Source organism: Anas acuta, chromosome 23 (assembly GCF_963932015.1).
Source record: "Anas acuta chromosome 23, bAnaAcu1.1, whole genome shotgun sequence".
Lineage (NCBI taxonomy): Eukaryota > Metazoa > Chordata > Aves > Anseriformes > Anatidae > Anas > Anas acuta.
Window position 1 is genome coordinate 2,069,578 of NC_089001.1, and position 17,756 is coordinate 2,087,333.

General features: G+C 53.7%; 3 protein-coding genes across 10 annotated transcripts; 2 read left to right on the plus strand and 1 right to left on the minus strand.

Annotated features, from left to right (window-relative positions):
- Positions 1-14: 14 nt before the first annotated feature.
- Positions 15-6,726, plus strand: TMEM25 (transmembrane protein 25). Of its 7 annotated transcripts, none has more exons than XR_011089662.1 (6): positions 15-653; positions 737-1,024; positions 1,179-1,473; positions 1,929-2,209; positions 2,300-2,560; positions 5,929-6,726. XR_011089662.1 is itself a non-coding variant. In XM_068659394.1 (6 exons), exons 1-6 carry the CDS (start codon positions 575-577, stop codon positions 2,371-2,373), a joined length of 945 nt encoding a protein of 314 aa, XP_068515495.1. In that variant the 5' UTR covers positions 15-574; the 3' UTR covers positions 2,374-3,349. The 7 variants fall into 7 exon arrangements, 6 of the variants coding, with proteins under 6 accessions (XP_068515495.1, XP_068515493.1, XP_068515497.1 ...); XM_068659394.1 differs by lacking the exon at positions 5,929-6,726 and having other exon boundaries at positions 1,929-2,056; positions 2,129-2,209; positions 2,300-3,349; XM_068659392.1 differs by lacking the exon at positions 5,929-6,726 and having other exon boundaries at positions 2,300-3,349.
- On the minus strand, positions 3,735-7,715 carry IFT46 (intraflagellar transport 46). Of its 2 annotated transcripts, none has more exons than XM_068659391.1 (10): positions 7,305-7,715; positions 7,119-7,225; positions 6,862-6,936; positions 6,661-6,754; positions 6,108-6,236; positions 5,690-5,808; positions 5,043-5,109; positions 4,864-4,924; positions 4,463-4,548; positions 3,735-4,137 (listed from the first exon to the last, which is right to left on the minus strand). In XM_068659391.1, exons 1-10 carry the CDS (start codon positions 7,698-7,700, stop codon positions 4,042-4,044), a joined length of 1,230 nt encoding a protein of 409 aa, XP_068515492.1. In that variant the 5' UTR covers positions 7,701-7,715; the 3' UTR covers positions 3,735-4,041. The 2 variants fall into 2 exon arrangements, with proteins under 2 accessions (XP_068515492.1, XP_068515491.1); XM_068659390.1 differs by having other exon boundaries at positions 5,690-5,811.
- Positions 7,648-16,308, plus strand: ARCN1 (archain 1). Its single transcript, XM_068659381.1, has 10 exons — positions 7,648-7,772; positions 9,095-9,358; positions 10,091-10,270; positions 10,510-10,715; positions 11,269-11,430; positions 12,131-12,296; positions 13,553-13,700; positions 14,056-14,164; positions 14,298-14,502; positions 14,740-16,308. The coding sequence occupies exons 1-10, from the start codon at positions 7,770-7,772 to the stop codon at positions 14,827-14,829; spliced, it is 1,533 nt and encodes a 510-aa protein (XP_068515482.1). The 5' UTR covers positions 7,648-7,769; the 3' UTR covers positions 14,830-16,308.
- Positions 16,309-17,756: the final 1,448 nt, after the last annotated feature.

Consider the following 17,756-nt stretch of genomic DNA (forward strand, 5'->3'; position numbering starts at 1 on the left):
CGGCAGTAGCAGGACTGCCTGTGAGCCCCCAGGAGGTTTGAAGCCCGGCGGAGGCAGCAGCACTCAGCCCGTCTGACCCCAGGGTGCCCTGAGGAAAGCTTCCTGCGCTCCGGCTTTGTCCCAGCTCTGTTCCGCCCCAAATAAAACCTCGCTGTCTGCCCAGCAGGGCTCTGGCTGCGGCGTTGTCGGTGCTTGCGGCGTCACACCCGGCTCCAATTCCCTGCACAGCTCAGCGCCAGGCTGGGCCAAAGGGGCTGAGCCCCCCTCAAAACAAAGACCTGGGGGCGTGGGGGGGCCTGGCCCCTGCTCCTCCAGCTGCCGTTCTACAGCGGCCATGACCCCGCGGCTGCCCCTGCTCAGAGGCGCAGCTGAAGCAGGGACGCTCGGGGCCGCGACCGCGCCTGCGTGCCCAGGCGCCGCGCTGCAGGACGGGCAGGGCGCAGCAGCAGCAGAGCTGCAGGCAGGGGCGGCCTGGTTGCATCCTCCAGCCGCTCTGCACGCCCGGCTGCCAGGGGATGTGCCCGTGGCCCTGCTCCTCCTGCCTCTCCCCTAGCACCGAGCCCGGCCGGCTGCCATGGGGAGCCTCAGGGGCTGCCCGGGGGCTGCCCTCACCCCGCTGCTGCTGCTCGGCTTCCCAGTGCTCTGCCTGGCAGGTGAGGTCCTGGTGGGGTCTGGCACAGCCCTGGGTGCTGGGAGCCCCCCCCGCAGCTCTGACGTGCTCTGGGTGCTCCGGCAGGGCTGAGGGAGCCGGGCCCCACCATCGACGGGCGGCCGCTGGCCTCGTGCACGCTGCGGGAGGAGGAGAGGCGAGCCTTCACCTGCCGGGCCCCGCGGGCAGCCCCCGGCTCCGTGCTCACCTGGTACCTCGATGGCCGGAGGCAGGAGGCAAACTGCTCGGCAGCGGGCACGGCCAGCAGCACTCTCACCATCACCGCCCGGCGTGCGGATCGCGAGCTCAACTGCTCCATGACCCACCCGGCCTCCGGTGCCACCGCCAACGCGTCCGTGCTCCTCGACGTGCAGTGTAAGGCCTGAGGCACTGGTTCTGCTGGCACCAGCAGCTGGAGGAACTGGGAGAGCAGAGCAGGCCATGGGTCTGCCCCAGCAGTAGCAGGGGAGCTGCCTCCCTGCCCCAGCTGTGCCTCCCTCCTGCCTCACTGCCTGTGTTTGCTGCCCAGATAAGCCAGAGATCCTGCGTGCAGATGCCCGCTACGAGGAGGTGGACGACGCCGGGCTCCTCCTGCTGCTCTTTGTGCTGGTGCAAGCCAACCCGCCGGCCAGCATCACCTGGGTTGACCAGGATGGGCGCGTGGTGGCCAACGCGTCCGAATTCCTCCTCCTGGACACCAAGCACTACCCCGGGCTGGCCAACCACTCTCTCCACGTGCACCTCGGCAGCGCAGCCACCAACCTCTCAGTCAGTGCTGCCAACAGCCTGGGCGTCACCACTGCCTCCCTCCTGCCTCCAGGTAGGTGCCGCAGGGGTTGGTGCCAGAGCTCAGGGCAACCCGGGGGTACTGAGGGAGCCGCGCTGCTCACGCAGGTTTGCTGGATGCCCACGTGGAGCTGCCCCTCCTGGGCGTTGCTGTGGGCTCAGCCCTGGCCCTGAGTGCCCTGCTTGGCTTGGGCTCCCTCGCTGCCTGCCTGGCGTGCCGCCGAGCCAAGCCAGCACCAGGTAAGAGCCAAGCAGGAGGGAGCCCTGGGGCAGGGAGGTGGTGGGGGCCCGCAGCTCAGCCCCCGCAGGGTCCAGGAGCCCTGGATGCGGCTGCTCCCTGACCCCCTCCCTCCCGCAGGACTCCCTGGACCCACATCGCTGCCTCCCAGGTAAGCCCTGGTTTCCCTGCCTCCCCTCGGAGCAAGAAGTGCCTCGTTTCGCAGCATCCCCTGCGCTGGCTGGGAGCGAGCTTCGTGTGGGAACGGTGCCACAGCCTGCTCAGCCGGCACCCCCGTCACAGCAGGACCGAGCACACGCAGACCCCGAGCACGTGCCTGCCCCGGGAGAACAGGTCCCTGCCGCCTAACCTGCACCTTGGAGAGCTCACGCAGGAGGAGAGAGGTAAAGCTCCGAGGCACCTGGACCCCACCTGGGCTGAGAAGCTGCTGCTCCGTCCCCTTTCTTCTCCCGCAGCCGACCCTGGGGATGTGGAAGCCAAGGGAGGGCAGCGGACCCTGCAGACCCCCCTTGTGCTCAGTGAGGGAGCGCAGACGGGTGAGCAGCCTGAGAAAGCCGTGCTGCAGAGACACTGGGCTCTGCGGCTGCCCGGGAAGGTGGTGGCCATGAGCTCTTTCTGTCCTGCAGGTTTGGTCCCATTCCCGATGGCCTGGAGAATCTACAAAGTTCCCAGTATGAGCAGTGATGAGATCTGGCTGTGAGGTGCATCACGATGGGCTGAGCCTCCCCAGGACCCCAGCAAGCCCCCAGCTCCCCCTGTGATCAGCGCCTGTGCTCCAGGGAGGAAAAAGCACCACCACAATGCTTTGAAGCCACCCCGTCTGCCTCGCTCGTCTTCTGGCAGCTGCCTCAGCGCTCGTGGAGGCCCCACCAAGCAGCCCAGCACTGGTGAGACTGGGCCGGGGAGCAAGGTGGGGAACAGTCCGAGGGTGAGGGCAGTGGGCACAGAAGGGGCCCTGCAGAGCTCAGTCCCATCCAGCCTGGGATGTTTGGCTGCCCTCAGACCTTTGAGGACTCCTTTGAATATCAGATCCTGAATTTTCTGGCTATTGGCAAGTAGCTGACATCCAGTGCAAGGTGTTTTGCCCTGCTGTTGGGGCTTTGTTGCCCAGCAAACCTCAGGCTTGACATGCTAAGTACCAGGTGCCACCCTGGGACAATGGGCATGGGCTGGGCACAGCCAGCTGGCAGCTGTCCCCCAAGGCTGGGGACAGGGACAGGGAAAGGCACCCGAGACCAGGACAGCCTGGAAATGCCAGCAGCACGCAGGGTGCTCCTGCCCCATGGTGCCACTGCTGTGGAAGAAACACGGTGAGAAACAGAACCACGAGGGCTCCTTGTGTGTTGTCACCAGGCCAGGACGTGCTGCAGCAGGACCTGTGCTCTGGGCTCTGACCCGGGAGGAGCCGATGTGGCTCCCTGCGAAGGCAACGGCATGTTTTTACCTAACTGTTACAAGCAAAATGCATCAAAGCTTTTTAAAAAGATTCTGTCAAGCTGCTTGTGCTGTGATTCCTCCCCAAGTAAGGCCAGGCACTGGCCTTCATTTAGCAGACTCAGGGCCTGCTTGCTTTACAAACCTGTCCATCCCTGCTGGATCGGGGACAGGTGAGGGCAGCCAGCATGGCAGGGGCTGAGTGGAGTCATCCCAACAGCAATAAACTCAACTTAAGTGTCTGTGTGGTGCTGCACTGGTTATTTCTCCTCTTTTTCTTTGCTGAACTCCATTAAGACAGCCAGTGGGAGCAACAAATGTACAAACTCCTCTAAATTTTTATGTACTGACCTCATCGGCTTGTCACCCACCTGGGGTCCCTGGCAAACACACCCTGTTTCACCCCCTCCATCATCTGCACGCAGTGAGAGGTAAGCAATGAGCACCCCCACCCATGGGCTCCTCTGGTTTTCCTCAATTCCTTCCGCACAAGCAGCAGAAAGGAAGCAATGACACTGCTGGCAGCAGCAAAGGGCATGGAGGACAGAAAAAGTGGCTCTATAGTAAAGGGGAGACTCAAGGCCCCCAGAGCGCATCAGACCTTGGAACGCATGGGGTAGATCAAAGTTTTGTGTCAGAGCATGGAATTTATTCCTACATGCTGCAGTGTTACACTCTGCAAGCCTCAGTTCTGCAGCATCCACAGTTTGTCATTTGGAATAGAGTTTAATGCTGTACTCCACGGAGACAACTCAAAATTAAGGTATTAGCATCTGCTATAAACGTGAAGACTCAAAATCTACTCTATGAATGCAAAACAGCTCTGCAATATCTATAAAATAAGGGACGCTTCTGAAATGTTGCGTTGCTTTGGTCAAATCTTTATGTCCAGCAGCAGATCTTGATCGGAGAGATGAAGGTTTAACGCAAAGCTTCAAGTGAAGCTCAATACTTCCACTTCTGCTCCTTGTGAAGGTGTGTTGGACGGAGAGCTCCTAGCCTTCTTCCCTTCAGCCATAGGCTTGAAATGCTGCAGGAGAAAGAATGCGTTAGTGCAAAGATGAGACTCGTTAATTAGAGCATGGGTGTAGCTGAAACCACAAGACACTTTAGCACCGTGTGAGCTGTGTGCTCAGCAGCAAGCCAGAGGCTCACGCAAGCCCTGCTCTAACCATGCTGTCTGTGCTCAGTAGTTTGAGCTACTAGGGAAATGCGAAGCTTAGAAAATGTTCTTTGGACTCTTTTAGGATAGTCTACTAGCTCTTCACAAACACACAACAGCAAGACCAACTTTAAGGGCACAAGCTTTGTAATGCTTCCAGCTGAGTGACCAGTGCCTGGCTGGGGTTGCTTACCTGTGAGTTCTTGAACTCTGAGTAGAGCGAGAAAAGCAAATGCAGAGGCTGGATCCGACTCTTGTACACGGGGATGTCCAGAATGGCTAAAAGAAGAGCAGAAATGCATGAGAGCAAACGGACTACATCACCCTGCACAGAGTGCTGCCTAGGCTCTTGGAAGAGAAGAGAGGTAACTGCTCGCTCTCATCAGCTGGCTGAGCAGAGCAGACAAAACCCAAGCTCATGGAACAAGGAGGAGTTAACAGACAGAATATCCTCTTTGGAGCAGCCTAAGATAATGTTGTTACCTCTGTGTCTGTCAAAGTTGAATGGTTCCATTTGTTGGCAGTTCCTGGGCTAGGACTAATCAGCTGCCTTTAAGTGAGGGTAAGAAAGGGTCTTACCTCCCCTCTGCTTACCGCATATCATGTCAACGTATTCAGCCAGGTCACAGTTCATCTCTGCAGTTGGGAGGCCCACCTGGAATAGAAGGGGGTGTTAGTTCTGTTCTCAAAAAGCAAGGGCCTGAGAGCATGTGCTGATCTTGGACCGAGCACTTCCACACTCTTCACGTTTATCTGCTGCTTGTGTATCATACCTTTCCCAAGAGCTCCTCAAATTCCGGTGACCACTCCTGCATGAGGGTCTCTATGTCAGGCATGGGCCTGCAAGGTAAGGGAAAAAAAACACAGAAAATGAAGATTACATGCAAGAAACTGAAATGGCTTCCTACTGCCAGATTGCTCTGAATGAGACAGACTCCACTTGAAGTGCCAGTTTGGACATTTTTATTCATTAAAACAAGGTTAAGCTTTAAATTTGTGCTTAGCACTATGACTGAAGGAAGATGCTGGAAACATTGCTTCCTTTAGTGACTGGGCTGTTCTGAACTGGGAGTCTGGGCAGAAGGGGATGTCATAGCGGCTGAGACCCAAATCAGTGCTTGGTCAGAGTAAGTCTCGCCTCCCCTGACTTGTTCAGAATTTCTCCTTTTACAGAGTTACTGCTTGCAAGGAATTGAAAGTGGTGAGTGATAGCTGTAAGCTACTTGAAGTTTCCCTACTGTGTAGGGAAAGAGAAGTACCAAGAAGGAAAGTGAGTGTCTTGCAGACGTGCATGATATGACTACCCTGAAACTCAGCATGTCTTCTCCTCTTAGAGACATCACGATAGTTCTGCTCAGTACCCTTTGCTTTTGCCACCAGCCTCCCACTGACCTGCAGGTCTGCTGATAAAATGGCTCACCGGGTGTAGTGGACAGTGGCCGGAGGTTTGCAGCGGTGCAGTTCGCTGATACTTTCAATCCAGCTGTCAATGGCTTTGGGGTTCTTTTCTGCATTTTCCACACTCTTCACTTTTATCTGCTGCTAGAAACAAAAATATAAATCTGGAAGTACTTTGTGGGTGTTTTTTTTTTATTATTATTATTTTATTTTCGCAAACCCTGTGTTTGCCCCTGATTAACCATCTCTTCTTTTTCCTAGTTGCACTATACCAACTGATTTCTGCAGACAGAAAAGCAGCTGGGAAACAAAACACTGAGTAAAACCAGGTAGCGACAACCAAAATAAAAATATATATATGTTACAAAAGTAAGAGTAAAGTGCACCAATTTTGCTCTAGCCAGTAAGCGGTAAACATCCCCTGTCTCTCCATGACTCACGGTGATGTTGTGCTGTTTGGAATTTTCTGTTAGCCAAAGAGAAAGCACTGTGGGATCTGACTGCTTCGTTGACGGCTCATCCAGGACCAGTAAGCCGAGGTTATCAGGCTTGCCATCTGGACGTGGGACCTGCAGGTAAACACAGAATGTATTCCCCATGGGAGCCCAGAGCAGGGGATGCTGGAGCTGTTTTGTAAAGAGCCTCCCCATGGTTTAAAATTCTGACTCTAAAAGGAATTGGTAGGCATGCTGCTCTGACAGAAGAGAAAATTGGAGTTGTTAGCACAGTGGTACCTGAAATGCACAACGTGTTGCCCAAAGAAGGCAGCTCTCACCTTACATTACATATATACCAGGTGGGGGGTCAGCAAAGGGACCAGCCAGTTCCCAGTGTCACTAAGTGTCATCTCCTAGGTGTCTATAACAGTCTGTCCTGCAGCGCAGGGCAAGGATCCCTCGCTGCTGCAAGGACGATGTGGCTGAGCTCTTGGCTGCACAGCCTGTCACCTTGGGTTTCAGCTGGTGTGGCAGGAGGTACCTGAAAATACCGTACCTTGAGGAACGCATCGATGTCTCCAACAGCAGGAATAAAGTCTGGAATAAAAGGCAGCAGCTTGTGCTCAATGTTTATCATTTTTGGAGTGTACCTGAAGGAAAAAACAAGCAGCGTTGCACAGCGGGCGACACCTTTCCTACCACACTTACCCTTGGCACAAAGGAGAGCCACGAGCCGGCTCCGAATCCTTCACCTCACCTCCTGATGTACTCGAAGAGTTCCTTAATTTCGGGCGATACTTGCAGGTAGTCATACTCGGCTAGGTTGTAGTCACTAAAGGGAGGAAGAGACGTTCAGGCAAAGATTAATTTGGAGGGGTTTTGTACAAGCGGGGCTCCTCTCAGCCACCCCCGTTGCCTCCCCAGCATAACGGGGCTCGGCAGGACCGGGATTTATTCGGTTTTAGCCTCACCCCTCCGAGTGATTTATTCCGATTTATTCAATTTTAGGCTCACCCATCCGGGGGGGCTCCGTGCTCCTCCGAATCGTCCTCCGAGTCGCTCCCTGAGGACTCCTCCGAGTCCTCCTCATCCTCGCTGAGGCCGGGCGGTGCCGCCGGGTCCTGTGGGGCCGGAGGGACGAGGCCTTCACCGGGCCGCCCCCACAGGGCCGAGGCCTTACCGGGCCGCCCCCGCGCCTACCTCACCGTCCGGGCCACCTCCGGCCGAGCCCCTCGGGGGGCTGGGGCTGCCGGCTTCATCGCTGGCGGGCAGCTCGAGGCTCTCGTCGTACGGCCGGTTCTCCAGCACCCGATGCTGGGCGGTGGAGCGCTGCCCGTCCCCGTTGCCCCCCGCCGCCCGCCGCCCTACTGAGGCGCCCCCCGCCGTCGCCATGGCAACAACCTCGCTGGTCGCCAGCCGCCTAGAGCGCCCCCACAGCGCCCCTCGCAGCGCCCCCTGCAGGCAGCGATGGGAATTGCAGGCGGGCGCCCCCAGCTCCCTGCGCCGGGGCCGCGCTCCCGGTCCTCCAGCCCCGCCCCGCCCCGCCCCGCCCCGCCCGCGCCGCTTCCGGCTGGGGACGTGGCTCGGCGCCGCCATCTTGTGGGGCTGCCTGAGGGGACGCCGAGCGCCGAGGGAGCGAGCGCCGAGCCCAGCGCCGCCGCCGCCATGGTAAGGGCGAGCCCCAACGCTCCCCTCAGTGCTCGGGGGTCGCCTCCCGGTCGTGCCCGGAGCCTTCGTTGGTGTGCGGGGCCCGGCCCGGAGCTCGGCGCCGCCCGCCAGGCAGCGCGGCCTGCCCCGGGCCCCGGGTGGTGCCTGACGGGGCCGCGGGGCTCCCGCTGCCCCCTCAGCGGCCCGGGGGCCGGGGCCGGGTGGCGGGGGCTCGTCCTGCCGATGGAGCGATTGGGAGCTGCCCTCGGGGGCTGCGGGGCCCTCCTCGGGGTCCTGCCCCGGTACAGGGAGCCCGCGGCCGCCGCCTTTGTCCCGCTGAGGTGGTTTTGGGGCTCGGGGCGTTATCTGCGGTGAGGCGCTGCCCCCGGTAACGTGTGGAGGGGTTTCAGAAAGAGGAGGTGGATTTCTGGGCGCTTTTCTTACAGATCTGTTTGTCCCTGAGCTGTCAAGCTGCAGGGGCCTAGGGCTGTGCAGGCAACACGCAAAGAGTTCTGCCAGGGTGCCTGGCTGCGTTGCTCAGCCGCCTGTTGGCTGGGTTCGAGGTGGTGCTGGAAATCCACCTGCAGCTGGGAGTTGTTGGTGCTGCTCTCGCTGTTGGAGTACTGTGAATGAAAATGGCTGGGGAGCTCAAAGATCTCAGCTGCAGAAACCGTCCTACCTTGGCACAGTTAATTAAGAAACTAATCCTTGAGAAGAGTTTCAGGAAGGAGTCTAGGTAGAGAAAATAAGAAAAAGTAAATTAGCAGTCGCCTTATTGCCTTTTTATTGTTGGTACGATAGCATCTGTGAAATGCCCACGAGAGTCATCCGTGTGCTGTAATTAATACAGCTCTCAAGGTTTTATTAACCTGTCTTGGCTGTAAACGTGGCATCGGGAAGGAATGTCACACGTGAAAGCATTCTGGGATTCAGTGTAAGTTTTATGGTGGGTCTGAGCTAACAGAAAATGCTGTAACCTAGACCTTGCCTAAAGCACTTTTGGGGTTTTGTCATGCGCTGTGTATAGAGCAGTGAGTTGGTTGATCCTGTCTGCCTGACTGGAGGACCGAGAGCTTTGATTCCATATAGCACAGAAGGAGAAAGCGGGCTGCAGCTTATCTGCAGAGAAAAGCCGAGGTGGATGTGCTATTAGAATAGGTAAATTCTTGGCGCTAGTCATAGAAAGACACAAAAGATCCCAGTGCAGGAAAATGAGTTCAATGTGGCAGATCACTGCCAGCTAGATCTTACCTTTCTTTGCACCTATGATGCTGTGTCAGGCTTGCAGGGGCCAGGCAGTGTCCAGGACTCACACAGCGAACCCCCGTCTGTGTTCTCCACAGGTGCTGTTGGCGGCCGCCGTCTGCACGAAGGCGGGGAAGGCCATTGTCTCGCGGCAGTTCGTGGAGATGACCCGGACCCGCATCGAGGGGCTGCTGGCGGCTTTCCCAAAACTGATGAACACCGGGAAGCAGCACACCTTTGTGGAGACAGAGAGCGTGCGGTACGTGTATCAGCCGATGGAGAAGCTCTACATGGTGCTGATCACCACCAAAAACAGCAATATCCTGGAAGACCTGGAAACACTCCGACTTTTCTCTAGAGTGGTAAGGATCTACGCTTCGGGTTACTCACTGCAAAGTTCACGTCTGTAGCCTGAAACAGAGCTGTTGTAAGGGAAGCTGTTGGTGAGCTATTGCTGAAGTACCGTCTGCCTCCAGCTACCACCATGATTTTCTAGAGCCTGCTCTTGACCCAGAGCACGGCTAAGCTTTGAAGTTTCTGCGGTATTTTTGAACTGTATGTAAGAAACCCATGGCTGCCCATTAACTCGTGAGACCAAAGGGATGAAGTTATAAATTTAATGTAAAACATTCGCTGTATTCTTAAGATAAGTTATATTTTTCTCTAAACATACTGTGGCTTTACAGAACGTGCTTGAGAAGCGTAGCAGTACTCTAAATACATTTCTAAGTAATGAGTTTTTGCAATTGTCACTATATTAACTTTATAATCTATTTCTGTCAGATGCAACCAAAGGATCTTCAGGAAGTTGACTAGCATCATAGTGTTTGCTTGTTTATGTTCTTGTGAGTTACAAAGTTAGAACTAAGTTAAAAGATTGCATAAATATTTTAGTTGAGGAGAAACTGACAATCGCAAAACCTCATCTTGTTGTTTATCAACAGTGTAAAGGAATGAAAGGCAGCTCAGTGATGTGCTAGTTCTGCGGAGGGTCTAGCACAACTGTGAAGTCTGGGAACAGCAGAAAGACAGTGCTGGAAGTTATGTCTGTCTGTTTATATGAATGTTCCTTTTAAATGTTTTTCCTGAATTAGATCCCTGAATATTGTCGAGCCTTGGAGGAGAATGAGATCTCTGAACACTGTTTTGACCTGATTTTTGCCTTTGATGAAATCGTTGCCCTGGGCTACCGTGAGAACGTAAACCTGGCACAAATTCGGACCTTCACTGAGATGGACTCGCATGAAGAAAAGGTGTTCCGAGCCGTCCGAGAGGTGAGTGGAAATAATTTTTAGTTTGGCACGAGGTACTCTGGAACGCGACGCTTTTTATGTGAAGACGTTACTCCAATTTGATCAGGGTTTTAAAATTATTTAGCTTTTCCGTAAACTAAATGCCCGTTTCCCGTTCCTTCAAAAAAAAGGTTGATAAGAAATCATACTTTGTATTCGTTGCTATACAGAGTAAGATTGAGGTTGCAAAGCCTTTACCAGCCTTTTGTCTTTTACTTCAGACTCAGGAACGTGAAGCAAAAGCTGAGATGCGCCGTAAAGCGAAGGAATTGCAGCAGGCTAGAAGGGATGCCGAGAGACAGGGCAAAAAGGCACCCGGTTTTGGTGGCTTTGGCAGTTCAGCTGTGTCTGGGGGCACAACGGCAGCAATGATCACAGAAACCATCATTGAAACGGAGAAGCCCAAAGTGGCACCAGCGCCTTCCAGGTGAGTGTGCAGTAGGCAGCAGATGTTCAAAATGACAGGTGGTGTGCCTCCACTCCTTTGGGTTACTGCAAAGACAGAGAAAGTCAGGCCTCTCTCCTTAGCTTCTCTGATCTGTGTCTGCTGACCTCAAAGCCTTTAAAGTGGTGCATGTTGTATATATTGTGGACCGTATATTTCACTATTTAAGAGCATTTGTGCTGTGTATCACAGTGGTACCTGAGCTTCCCGTAGTCTCCAGGCCTCGTAGTAGGGTCTTTGGGTGTCACAGTGGTACCTGAGCTCCCCGTAGTCTCCAGGCCTCGTAGTAGGGTCTTTGGGTGTTGGACTTCTCATTTTGTGTGAGGAGTGGTACCAGGCAATACTCAGAATCTGTATCTAAACTAATGTTTCATCCTTCTTATAAGATCTTCTCTTCTGTACTTGTTCTCCCCCACAAAAAAGGTGAATATTAAATTGTTGGGATAGCCAAGTTACAGCACTTGAAGATGGGACTGAGGAGGAATGAAACTGTTGCCATGAATGTGACTTGAATATGTCTGTGCATTGTGTTTAGGCCTTCAGGTCCTAGCAAAGCTCTGAAACTTGGCGCTAAAGGGAAGGAGGTGGATAACTTCGTGGACAAACTGAAATCAGAAGGAGAAAATATCATGACTTCCGTAGGCAAACGCTCTACAGAAGCAGCCAAAGTTCTCGCGCCACCCATTAACATGGAGAGGTAGGTGTTATCCTTGCTCTGGAAGCAGTCTTCGTACTACTCTCTCTGATCCACGTGTTGCTTTGTGAGCTGTCTTCCTCTTTAGTTTTCAGCACAGGCTTTTTCCTGCCGTTGAAGGCCAGTGTGCTCATCTAGCCTTCCGATTTTGAAAGATGAAGGGTAAAATCTGGGAAAGCACAGCAACAAAAGATAGCTTATTTGATTAGAAATTGTTTTAGCTAAAATGGATGTGCCTCCTCTGTTTAGCTGAGATTGGGAATTCTCCTGTGCCTTCTGGAATGCATCTCTTTGCAGCATTTTGCCTTCAAACGAGTTAAAGTAGTTGCCATTTTTCCTGTGACCCCAACACAAATAGTTTGTTTTACATGTAGCAGATCAGAACCTTTTTCTGCTGAGCTGCGCTGCTGTACGGTAGCGGGATTTTGAGTGAACAGCATCTTGAGGTGCTGTATCGCTGTTTATCATGTGGGTTTCTGTGTTTTTGGACTTGTATCCATAGATCTTTGTGCCCCTGAGTTAACATGTTGGAGCATCATCAGTGCATGCATCTGCTATGCTGCCAGTGTCATTCTGTTTGGGACCCTCACTCTCGTTGTAGCACCTGCTCGTTGCATATAGCCTCTCCTGGCCGAACACTAATTTTTCACCTTGCCTGTTAGATGCCAAGTGTAGTACTTGAGATACTTGTTTTTCTGTCCAGTGTGCACATGAAAATAGAGGAGAAAATTTCCTTGACTTGTGGCCGTGACGGAGGGTTGCAGAATATGGAGCTGCATGGCATGATCATGCTGCACATCTCTGATGAAAAATTTGCACGGATTCGCCTGCACGTAGAAAATGAAGACAAGAGGGGAGTGCAGTTACAGGTAAAGTGTTTGGTGTTCGTGCTGTCAAACATCCTTTTGCTGTTCTCTGGGGCAAAGTATTGTGTAAGCCTTTTCAGCAAACATGACTGTAGCATAAATACAGGGCTAGCTCACGGTCAAAAGTTTGAAGTTCACTCGGGAGATCTGGTCTCCTATGCTTATCCTCCTGCCTTCAGAGCCTTATCTGTCCAGTGAAGCATGTTGGCATGCCATCTGATTCCACGTGAACTTTGCAGCAGCCTGATGCATTGCTTGGTGCTTATTATGTGATTTGAGCTGTCGTTGAACAGGAGGTCTACAGTCAAGGTACTGTGCCAACGAAGAAAATTTATTATCTAGAAAGTTATTGCTTCTTGGGTCACTTGTGTCCTTCCATTGCTGTATCTGACACAACTGCTGAAGCCCTGGATTATGGTCAGCAGTATAAGAAGATTCTTGGAGAAACATCTTTCCTTTTTGTCCTCTGTATTATTGTTACCTTCTTCAGTGCTGGAGATTTTGGTGTTTTGATACACCCATTGCTTCCTTCTCCTCGTTGCTAAGAGCTTATCTATAGTTGTCTGTCTGCATGTCTACTTATCCAGTAGTAGGTTCCTTAGCGACACATCTCATTAAAAAGTTCAACAACGCTCCCACATGTGCTGCTTGAGTTGAAAGACTAAATCAAACCCAGTGTTGACTCCTGTCTTTCCAGTGTAACTTGAATATTAACTTAGAAAAATGCTTTGCTTTTAAAAAGATGCTCCCATTTGCCATTGCAATGAGAGAATATTTGCATTGAGTTTGGCTGCTGCCATATATATACATTTACACAAAGGTTGCTGATGGAAGTAGTATTTTTGTGGTTTGATAGCGTTCTTTCCAACAGCACGAGGCTGAAATGCTTTAGGAGGCTATTTCTTCCTCGAGAAAAATGAAAATTTTTAAAATTAAGATACTTTTTTTTAGAGTTGTTGTTTTGTAAGCTCCAGGATGCTGCCCCAGATACCAGGACTTGCTGGAGTATCTGGTGCAGTGGCAAGTAAAAATGCTAGTGGGGTGGATTCTTCCTGGTGGATCAGCCTGGACAGAATTCCAGGCTGATAAGTAGATGTGCTGTAGCCAGACTGCTGAGCAAGGTACGTTTTGCAAAGGAAAGTACTTGGGGATGTGTAGGGCCGTCGTACTAGAAGCTGAATTACCTACGTGTGGTTGTTACCTTGTACTTGAAATTACTGCCATAGCTGACACAGCCTTGGCTTATGTTCCCATTTCAGACTCACCCAAATGTGGACAAAAAGCTTTTTACTGCAGAATCGCAGATTGGTTTGAAGAACCCAGAGAAATCATTCCCTATTAACAGTGATGTGGGCGTGCTGAAGTGGAGGTTGCAGACCACGGAAGAGTCCTTCATTCCATTGACAAGTGAGTGCAAGGGTGTGCGTGGCGTGCAGGAGCTTGGTTGGAAGGGGCTGATGTTCGTCTGTGCCTGCTTGTACCCTGCCTTGTAGCAGCTGGGCTGGCTCCACAGCGTGGTACATTGCGAGGTGCTGGGTGAAGGGGTGAAGACATCTGTGTGTCTTCCATCGGGCAGTACCTGTTCTTACCAGTGACCATTTTCTGTAACGTTCTTAAAGAAAACAAAAAGCTTTTCTTTAAGTTGGAATTTCTTGGTTATGAGGTTATGATTTTACGGTGCTTTTTGAAGTACATCATCTTCTGCAAGCCTGTTCTGCACAGAAAGATTGTGTGGTACAGCATACTGGTTTTCTGCCCTCAGTTAACTGCTGGCCATCAGAAAGTGGGAACAGTTGCGATGTTAACATTGAATACGAGTTGCAAGAGGAGAGCCTAGAACTGAACGATGTGATCATCACAATCCCTTTACCGTAAGTAACATTCCGTGCCTGGGCAATGCTAACAGGTGCCTTTGTCTATTGTCAGCTCCTTTGTCTTTTGGGTTTGTTCACTTCCTTAGCTCTGTGCGAGTAAGGCATCGTAGCTCTTTTCTGCCTGCTGTAGGTCTGGTGTCGGTGCCCCAGTGATTGGGGAAATAGATGGTGAGTATCGCCATGACAGCCGGAGAAATCTCCTGGAGTGGTGCCTGCCTGTGATAGATGCCAAAAACAAGAGTGGCAGCCTGGAGTTCAGCATAGCAGGGCAGCCAAATGACTTCTTCCCAGTGCAAGTCTCCTTCATCTCCAAAAAGAACTATTGCAACATACAGGTACGGTCACGGCGTAGAGCTACGCTTACTGGGGATACTGGCAGACTGTGCTGTAGCTTCCCTTAGACTGTCCGGCTGTGTTTGTGGCACAGGGCAAAGATCTTTAAGATCTTTCTTACAGTACTGATGTGTTCAGAAGTGCTGGGTTGGTTCTGTCCTCTTTGAGATGGTCAGAGTTGGGAAGCTGTGTTGGGAAGTGGTGTTAAATGCTCTACTGAATGTGTGTTATCTCCACAGGTTACCAAAGTGACCCAGGTAGATGGGAACAGCCCTGTAAGGTTTTCTACTGAAACCACCTTCGTGGTGGACAAGTACGAAATCCTGTAATGCCAGCTGTGGGGAATCACAAAGGAAAGTTTTAAATTAAAAAAAAAAAAAAGAGGCCGAAGTTTATTCTGAATGTTTGGAATGCCGCAGCCCTCTCTCTGCTAAGACACACGGCTCTGCCTGCCATCTGCAGTGTCCTGGGTCACAGACATTTTTGGCAGAGAATTGACATGTTCATGGGGGGAAAGGCTACAAATTTCTTTGGCAGATTTTTACTCTGGCTAGCAGAATAACGAGATCTCTGCAGAGAACCTGGCTTTGACACTTCCCATTCTCCCATGAAGACGACCGGAGCTCAGTCCCAGAGCCTACCAGACATCACGCTCTTCCTTTTTTAATCATCAAACACTGTTCCATTGGTGGTGCTGCCATTTTAATTTCTCCTCAGCCTTCAACTCTTGCTTCTGATGGTGAAAACAGGCATTAAGATGATAACACACAAGGATGCAGTGCTTCTCTGGACCTTTCCATCTGGTACAAGTGGAACAAGTTGATCTCGGTTTCAAAGGTGGGGTACTGACAGGAGCGTAGGGGAAGAGGGCCTCACAGCTCAGTTCTCTTTGCCCCCACACTGTCCCTTGCTGTCCACCCAGCCGCACCGTAGAGCAGTGGACTTCATCCTGGGCTCACCAGAAGTCCTTCGGGCCTTTCTCCTTGAGGCTGGGTCAGAGTGGGAGTGGGGCTAGGATCTGTCCGAAACCGGTGGTCTTTCTCAGCCTGGTGATGGAGGAGAGGGGAATGGTGGTTTCCAGAGAGCATCCTGAGCGTGAGCAACACCCAGCTGTAGTGTTTGCTATCCCAGCGCTGTTCCTCCTCTGACTGCCTGAGTAGGATCACTGATTTCATCCCACAGAGCTGTGCTCCCCTCAGAGTATGCCCAGCCTGCTTGCTTTGGGGTTGCTCACCCCCTGGCTGGCAGTGCTGCTGCCCCAACAGCCTGAGGGCTGCAGGGGAGCTCCCCGGCTGCTGCTGTAGGGAAGGGCTGAGCATGCAGGTGAAACTCTAACGGTGTCCTGTCCTCACAAGTCCTAAAAACACGTTTACCGTGCTCCAGAGAGCGCGCTTCAGTCAGAGTAAGCGTGTGTTGGTTCCCGTGGGGCCCTCTGCCAAAGAAGTTAGCGGTCTCTCCTCCGGTAACAGCGCCAGTGAGGAAATAAACCCTGATTCTTGCCCTGGGAAGGTGATGTGTTCTGGGGGAGGGAAAGCAAACCCTGTTCTGTAGTGAAATAGACAACGAATCCTATTAATTCAGTTCTGTTCAAGAGTTGCTTGTCTGTATGATTTTAAAATGGAGTCGAGTTCAAACATCAAGGAAGCATTTTTCTTAAATTTGTTTAAGGGTAACGTTAAAGAAGAACCGCACCCCACCCCCCCCGTTTTTGTAACCCTGTACAATAATGGCCTAGGGAATAGAGCACATTCCAGTGTATACAAAGAATACAAATTCTTTAATCAAATAAAAGAGTATTATAAAAGGAAGGCTGAGCCTCTCCTGCCTGCTTTGGGCTGGGGGAAGGGGTACGGGGGGCGTGGAGCCCCGGCCTCGGTGCTCGGGGGGGAGCTCTGCCGGGCTCTTCGGGGCAGCCCGTGGGCCCTTTCCCACGGCAGAGCCCGGGGATGGCTGGAAAACCCCTTCGGGCAGGAAAAGCCGGCGTTGCAAAACGGCTGCGGGGGTGGGACGGGGCCAGCCCTTAACTGGGGGATCAAGCTGGGACGTCTCGTTTGCTGTGGCGGTGCTCGGAGGATGAAGTCTCCGCTTGCACTGCCTTAAGGAGCCTCCTGGAGCTCAGTGCTGGTGGATGAACGAGCAGCAGGGACAGGGCAGGAGTCAGAGCCGTGCCCTCCCTGTGCTGCTTCAGGGCAGTGCCGGGTGTGCAGCATCCCCGGCCCTCGGAGTTGCGAAGCCCCCGGGGACCGCGGCGGTGCCAGAGCACTTCCCGGGAGCACTGAGATCAGCGGGTGCGGCCGGGATTCCTGGGCTCCCGCAGGAGCTGTCTGGCAGCTGATTTTCCTGGTGTTTTTGCCGGGTGCGTTGTGTTGCCCCAGCAACTGCAGCGCGGCCTCTGCGCCCCCTCCTTGTGTGGGATGGGCGGCAGGAGCATCCCCCCTACCCTGCGTGGGGACCGTGCGTTATTTTTTGGGTTCCCTGGGCACTCTGCTCCTTACTCCCGAGCTCCCTGGGTGCGTTGCCTTCCTCTCCTGCGTTTATTCCAGCTCTGCCCAGATCCGAGCCTTGCGCTGAACCCAGGCCCTGGCAATGTGGGGCAGGAGGCAGCAGCGGGGAGCAGCCTCCCCCACTGGGCCCCGAGCTCCTTCCCCCCCAGCCCTGTGCTGCAGACGCGCTTCCCCCTTCCCCAGCTGCGCGAGGAGAGGCTGTTGTTTGCATGTTTGCTGGGGCAGAGGGTGTGGGAAGGGGTGAGAGCGCTCTAAGTGCCTTAGCAGATGGGGAAGGAGCCGGCGGCCAAGTTGGATGGAGGTTGCGGACGCTGCGTGCTCGCCCCGGAGCTCAGCCGCGCCGCTTCCTCCCTGACTCATCCGAGCAGCTGGGAGCGGGGAAAGGCCACGCTGCAGGACACTGCTCTGCGCCCAGCTGCGACGAGGGGCTCCTCCTGGCTTCCCCAGGATGGGGGGGACACGGCAGAGCTACCTGGTGCCTGTCCCCGTGCTCTCAGGCACTGCTGGCACTGCAGGCGGCAGCAGGGGACGGGCAGAGCGCAGTGCGGTGACAGCCCGGTGTCAGCGTGTCCCTGCTGCTCCCTGGCCGTGTCCCCCCCCATGCCAAGCTCTGTGCTGCTCCAGCACGCAGCTCTGGGCAGGTTTTGGCCACTGAATGGGCTGGTGGCTGGTGTCCAGCCCCACGGACAGGGCAGGGGGCAGGTGGGAGCAGCAGGGTGCCCCCAAGCAGGCAGGGCTCAGCCCCGCTGCGC